We start from the raw sequence: 7,500 nt of genomic DNA, 5'->3' as shown, positions 1-7,500 counted from the left end.
AGAGTTGTTAAAGATGAGCAGGTGGTTTTTTTCACCGCCAGCTCAGTCTGGAGCGACGGAAGCTCTGATCATGAGTAAAATATAAATGCTTCCGTCATACAGTCTGGAGCAATGGAAGCTCTGATCATGAGTCAAATATAAATGCTTCCGTCGTACAGTCTGGAGCAACGGAAGCTCTGATCACGAGTAAAATATAAATGCTTCCGTCGTACAGTCTGGAGCAACGGAAGCTCTGATCACGAGTAAAATATAAATGCTTCCGTCGTACAGTCTGGAGCAACGGAAGCTCTGATCACGAGTCAAATATAAATGCTTCCGTCGTACAGTCTGGAGCAACGGAAGCTCTGATCATGAGTAAAATATAAATGCTTCCGTCGTACAGTCTGGAGCAACGGAAGCTCTGATCATGAGTAAAATATAAATGCTTCCGTCGTACAGTCTGGAGCAACGGAAGCTCTGATCACGAGTAAAATATAAATGCTTCCGTCGTACAGTCTGGTACGTAGTTACGTCTCTGACCAGCAGGGGGGGGCAGTGTGTTTACCTGTAGTGACGTCTCTGACCAGCAGTGTGTTTACCTGTAGTGACGTCTCTGACCAGCAGGGGGGGCTGCTGCGTTAGCGTGAAGCCGTGTCCGTTGGTCCCGTCCAGAACCGGGTCTCGGGTGATCTGCACCGTCAGCTTGACCACGAAGTTCTGATTGGTCAGGCTGTTGGACCGCTGGGACCGCCCCCCTAGGTCGCCTAGCAACCGCTCCCTGCAAGATAAGTTATTTCATTGGTTTAGGAGTGCTGTGGTATAGGTCAGAGGTCAAGGAAGGTTACCGCGGCGACCACCACAATGAGAGGCCGACGCCAACCTCCTCTTCGCTCAGCTGTTTGTGACGTGGCGTGCGTGGTGGTTATACTGTACCTGCTCAGGGACTCTCGGGTTCGGCGTATAATGGTACCGACAACCTGCTGCACTCTGCTGGTCCTCCGAGCCGGAGACCTGCTCCTACACCGCTCCTTCTCCTCCATCTGGACATGTAGAAATACATGTCAATATATACACACATATACTGCTCCTACACCGCTCCTTCTCCTCCATCTGGACGTATAGAAATACATGTCAATATATACACACATATACATGTCAATATATACACACATATACATGTCAATATATACACACATATACAGGTCAATATATACACACATATACATGTCAATATAGTTATTATCACAGGCAGACTCTTCACATACAGCATGTTGAAATAAGAGACCACAGAAGACATGTAAATATGAAATAAATGCTTAAACATGTAGCTAGGTGTAATGTTAGAGACCACAGAAGACATGTAAATATGAAAGAAATGCTTAAACATGTAGCTATAGGTGTAATGTTACTGTTAGAGACCACAGAAGACATGTAAATATGAATTAAATTCTTAAACATGTAGCTATAGGTGTAATGTTAGAGACCACAGAAGACATGTAAATATTAATTAAATGCTTAAACATGTAGCTATAGGTGTAATGTTAGAGACCACAGAAGACATGTAAATATGAAATACATGATTATTACTCTTTATGTATGTGATATATTGCCATGCTTCTTTGTCCTTGCCTAACGCAAGTCGCTCTGCATTAAGAGCGTCTGATAAATGCCTAAACTGTAAATATATGTAAATATGATTCAGACCTCCTAACTAACTGTAAATATGTAACTAACTGCACTTGGGCTGTATTTGGTAAAGAGATGAAGAAACGGTGATTACACCAGGAATTAGATCTACAAGCTCCGCGCGCGGCCGCGTGTAAATCTGTCATAATTCAACCCGTTAAACCAAATGCCTCTTAATCCCAAACCCTAATCTGGTCCCACACACACACACACACACACACACACACACACACACACACACACAAAAACAACCGTTTTACACGCACGCACGCACACACGCACTGCACCCCCCCACCATGTTTAACAGACCAGCACAACAGTGAACAGTCAACAGCACTGCTGCAGTGTGTGTGTGTGTGTGTGTGTGTGTGTGTGTGTGTGTGTGTGTGTGTGTGTGTGTGTGTGTACTGTGTGGGGGTGGGGGTGTGTGTGTGTGTGTGTGTGTGTGTGTGTACTGTGTGGGGGTGGGGGTGTGTGTGTGTGTGTGTGTGTGTGTGTGTGTGTGTGTGTGTGTCGGGGGGGGGGGGTGAAGAGCAGATGATGTTCTGATCACTGGAGCCAAAACCACTCAGATCTCCATATATGGGCATAAGGTATCAGGGGGGGGGGGGGGCAACTGGCGGCCCCCACCTTCACTTAATGAGGCCCTCAGGTTAATATCATAATACTGATATAGTATTGGTTTCAGCTGTTATTCCACAACATGCAAACATGACCTGCTTTAATTACTTCAGTCTAAATTAGTAGCTTCAATGCTTCAACACACGTAGAAATTAAATTAAAAGCATTTTAAATTACCGGTACATAAAAATGTTAATTTTCAGGATTCCAATTCATGAATAGCAAAAAACAAACAATGCAAAATTTCAATTTGAATAATAGCAACAAAAACAAATGCCGATCTACACAAGCTGAAAAGGTGTCGCAGCCTAAACAATAAATAAACACAGCAGACAAAAGCAGACATAAATAGCTCAATTATAACAATGTTTAAAACACCAAAAGGGGTTCCCGCCCAGCATGGGTCAAACTCAGTGTTTGACTGAACTCTGTACCGTATCAAGCCCACCACACACCGGTTGCGTGCGCCGCGCCGCGCCGCCTCCATTATTTTCAATGAACCTATCGCACACCGGCTCTGTCCGCCGCGTCGCAGACGGTCGCAGACGGTCGCAGACGGTGTGTGATGTGTAATGTGTAATCAATCAATCAATCAATCAATCAATCAGCTGCTGTGAGCGGAGCATTCGATTGGTTTCTCACCGTCTCTCTTCACGACTCCAGTGAGCCAATGAGCAGCTCTCTCCCTCTGCGTGTCCCTCCGGGATTGGCTGAAGGGAGGTGGAGGAGGCGGGTCCTCGCGATCATCGGGACCAAAAACCAACCAATCAGCAGTCTGGTACGGCCACCTCCTGCAGCATGCGCAGAGCAGAACCAATCACACAGTCAATAAGACGGATCGATATCCAATCAAAAATCAATATCCAGATCGATGTCCAATCGAAATGGGACACCCCCCCCTGTACACTATATGATATGATATGATATGATATGAGATAGTACTTTATTGTCAGTTCACACTGAAAGTTGTTGAAGGAGCCATTTCTGCCTGTGTGTGCCTTTAAACAGTTTGATGGGCGGGTTCACCATAGGGGGTGTGTGTCACAGGATTGGCATATGAGAACACAGGTGCAACAAGCCAGGTTGAATGATTTGGAAGGTATGGGGGCACAACAGGCTAAGAGATCACACGGTTTTTACCGTATCATTGTATATTTGCATTATGAAAACTGCTGTATGACAAAAGGTGCAATAAATGGGAACATCACCCTACAGCAGTCAATGCCTGGACAATATATTACTACGCGTCAAAAACGATTTCTGTATAATGCATGTGCCCAGCCGAGAGGCAAAGTATAGTTTGAGCTTGCCTCTACAGTTGTCTTTTGCGACCCAGCAGCCAAGTATGCAGAACACATATACACACATTTGACATATACACAAAGAACAAGACAATTTACATACATAAAGACATGAAGACATGAGCAATATCCACCGCTTAGATTACCCCGTGGCTACTACAACTCCTGATTAAGCCTCAAGGTCGACTGGTGGACAAAGGACCTCTTTAGTCTGACCTTATTGTATGCTGGTACACCATTATCTCCTTCCTGAAGGTAATACAACACATGCTTAGTATTAGAGGTGATATTCCTTCCTTGCTAACCTTAGGATGCTGTTATCATACAGTATGTGGATGTATAAAGTTTCTGAAGTTGTTGTCCAACAATCTTTGAACAAAATGTTCAGTTGTTGCGGCAGTTGTGACTTTAGGGCTGCAGACAGACATCCATGCCAGGTGGTATTACAGCACTGATTAATAACAGTAATATACAGTACATTCATACCAGGTGGTATTACAGCACTGATTAATAACAGTAATATACAGTACAGTACATCCATACCAGGTGGTACTACAGTACTGAAGAACACTCATAACAACAGAAGTGAAAAACAAAATGCACTTCCAATACACCAATAAACCAGAGATTATTTTCATGATACTAAACTAAACAAAGTCATTTTACACTTGGTTGCGTTCTGAAAATAGCAGATCTACAAGCTCACAACGCGTCGCAGGCTCGCAGCGCTGTGAGCTTGTAGATCGGCCATTTTCAGCACGTGTAAAAATCAGCCATTACGCCAAAATACATTTTAGTCGACTAGCTAAATCAACTGTAGATGTAGTCGACAAGCATCTTATGATATTTAGTCGACTAAAACTAGACTTGTTCTAGTAATTAAATGTGTTTTTTATATATATATATATATATATTTTAGTCAAAAACCGGTCATGATCATGTGCTCTCACTTCCTTCCTGGACTACAGTGTCACACCTCCATGCACCAAAGCATTATGGGTATTGTAGGAACTCAGCAATCCAGTCCGACACGCAGACACATTTCAAACAGTGCTGCCGGTATTATCTGCTACACATACTGTATATAATGTATATATTATATACTGTATATATTATCGGCTACACATACTGTATATAATGTATATATTATATACTGTATATATTATCTGCTACACATACTGTATATAATGTATATATTATATACTGTATATATTATCTGCTACACATACTGTTAATGTTGAGTGACTGAGCTTGTTTCTGACAGCGGTGAAATTAAATCTATAAATATCAAATCCCAAATCAAGATCCAGATCTGAATCCACTCCCACACTGGATTAAAGCAGGAGGCAATCTGATAACGACCAACAGCTGCTCTCCCTCTCTCTCTCTCTCTCTCTCTCTCTCTCTCTCTCTCTCTCTGTGTTCAAATGTAATTTAATTAAAGTCAGCTGTTTATATAACTATTTCTATGGACCGAGGTCAGTGTTTACACTGTAAACTCAGTGTTTACACTGTAAACTCACAATGATTTGTAGTCCTAAAAGGTGGTATATGGTCTCTCTCTCTCAGAGCTCGTCCAACAGGCCCTGTGTCCCCCACACAGAGCTCGTCCACCAGGCCCTGTGTCCCCCACACAGAGCTCGTCCACCAGGCCCTGTGTCCCCCCACACAGAGCTCGTCCACCAGGCCCTGTGTCCCCCCACACAGAGCTCGTCCACCAGGCCCTGTGTCCCCCCACACAGAGCTCGTCCACCAGGCCCTCATGAATAATGCAAGCAGCAGCAGCCATCATTCTCCTGTCCCTGGAGGGGGGGGGGGGGCAGAGAGAGAGAGAGAGAGAGAGAGAGAGAATTGGCCGAGCTACAGCGAGGAGTCAGAGAACAGGATGTTGGAGGCGGTGCAGAATGTTAAAAAACTGAGCAGTGGATTCTCAAACAGGACAGAATGTCTCCTACTGTCCGTCCTACTTTCTCCTACTGTCTCCTACTGTCTGTCCTCACACTGTCCTCACACTGTCCTGATGACTCCTACTGTCTGTCCTACTTTCTCCTACTGTCTCCTACTGTCTGTCCTCACACTGTCCTCACACTGTCCTGATGACTCCTACTGTCTGTCCTAACACTGTCCTCACACTGTCCTGATGACTCCTACTGTCTGTCCTCACACTGTCCTCACACTGTCCTGATGACTCCTACTGTCTGTCCTACTTTCTCCTACGGTCTCCTGCTGTCTGTCCAGAGCAAGGTGGTTTCAGTGGAACTAGAGGAACCATAATGCATTTTTTAATAGCTAAAATATAGGCTAATAAGTAAGGCTGCATGATATATCGAACATGTACCTTCATCAGAGTGGAGAATATAAGTATAAATCAAGTTGAGCAAAGCCACTCTTCTCTGCCCCTCTCTCTAACAGACACAGTTAACGATCGCTTGTTAAGTGCCTGCCAGACAGACAATCAGATGAAATGAAGGCAGGTGTAGAGTAGAGTGTAGACTAGTGAACTGAACATGTTCTCTTTATATCAAGTACTTCATACTAGCCCCTTATGAATCAATATGTTCTCTTTATATCAAGTACTTCATACCAGCCCCTTATGAAACTACTTCTCCCCAAATCCAAATGGATTTCATTTTCCATCCTGAATGGCAGTAACTAGTATACAATGAGAACTGAGAAGATCTCCACAAAGGTTTACTCATCAAAACTGATTATAAAACTGTAACCATCAAAGCATGCACTCAACATATAATGGTTATGTGACCATGGAATGTGCATAATATAAAATCTTATAAGTTGTATCTGATATTGATTCATATGGGGGGTGGGTTCAATTAATCGATTATTAATCGGCAGAGCTGTCGACTATTCAATTTGGCTGATGGTCACTTTGTGGCATCCCTACAAGTTACAACAAGTGAGTAAGTGACTATCTCTCTTCTATATCTATCTCCACAATTTCCACTGAGATTATGGGGTGAATGAATGTGGCCAGACCCATCTTCTCTTTCTGTCATAGTGACATTGTCCTGCATCAGATCATGTCCAAATCAGGTTCTCCAATCTCCAGTAGCCTCTTCAGTTTTTTGAAGATTTTTTCAACCACTCCCTTACGGAGCTATGTGTGTGGCTGGCTGTGTCTGAGCACTATGTGTGTGGCTTGCTGGCTGGCTGTGTCTGAGCACTATGTGTGTGGCTGGCTGGCTGGCTGGGTCTGAGCACTATGTGTGTGGCTTGCTGGCTGACTGGCTCGGTCTGAGCATAGATAGATAGATAGATAGATAGATATTATAGCAGTGACTGACTGAGACATCGAGCGTGCGTCCGCAACTGGTTGTGGCCCCCATCAAGTGACCCTTTGACCAATGCGGCCCTCGCCCCAAGTTGAGTTGGACACCCCTGAGAGGAACCATAATGCAGGGAGTCTAGATGTAAAGATGGTTCCAGAGGCACGATGTGGGAAGTATTGACAGCGAGGGCAGAACCATCCATGCTGACAGGACGACGCTCCAGGCCGTCGGGAACGTCAGACATCTCAGAGTCTGGACTGTGTTTCTGCACACTGTGGAGACTCTGGGGGGAGTCTGGGGGAGTCTGGGGAGAGTCTGGGGAGAGTCTGGGGGAGTCTGGAGGAGTCAGGGGGAGTCTGGAGGAGTCTGGAGGAGTCTGGGGGAGTCTGGAGGAGTCTGGAGGAGTCTGGGGGAGTCTGGGGGAGTCTGGGGGGAGTCTGGAGAGTCTGGGGGGAGTCTGGGGGGAGTCTGGGGGAGTCTGGAGGAGTCTGGGGGAGTCTGGGTGAGTCTGGGGGAGTCTGGAGGAGTCTGGAGGAGTCTGGGGGAGTCTGGGGGAGTCTGGGGGAGTCTGGGGAGAGTCTGGGGGGAGTCTGGGGGGAGTCTGGGGGAGTCTGGGGGGAGTCTGG

General features: G+C 45.3%; 1 protein-coding gene and 1 long non-coding RNA gene across 2 annotated transcripts in view; one reads left to right on the top strand and one right to left on the bottom strand.

The window, feature by feature from the left end:
* The window catches only part of frmpd1b (FERM and PDZ domain containing 1b), a gene marked incomplete at its 3' end in the record, with an annotated part of 43,745 nt that extends 40,759 nt beyond the window's left edge, over nt 1-2,986 (bottom strand). Inside the window, exons 1-3 of the mRNA XM_080774407.1 lie at nt 2,929-2,986; nt 913-1,019; nt 579-757 (exon numbers count right to left, since the gene is read on the bottom strand). Of these exons, the coding sequence (XP_080630533.1) occupies nt 579-757; nt 913-1,019 (286 nt within the window). The 5' untranslated portion in view covers nt 2,929-2,986. The remainder of the gene's footprint in view (nt 1-578; nt 758-912; nt 1,020-2,928) is intronic.
* LOC308323011 overlaps nt 1-7,500 on the top strand; it is a 411,264-nt gene that overhangs the window by 373,653 nt on the left and 30,111 nt on the right. The window lies entirely within an intron of this gene.

The sequence above is a fragment of the Protomyctophum bolini genome (genome assembly GCF_963924005.1).
Source record: "Protomyctophum bolini genome assembly, chromosome: 10".
In the NCBI taxonomy this organism is placed as follows: domain Eukaryota; kingdom Metazoa; phylum Chordata; class Actinopteri; order Myctophiformes; family Myctophidae; genus Protomyctophum; species Protomyctophum bolini.
The sequence above is the reverse complement of the archived record's forward strand: the minus strand, read 5'-3'. Positions and strand labels throughout refer to the sequence as shown.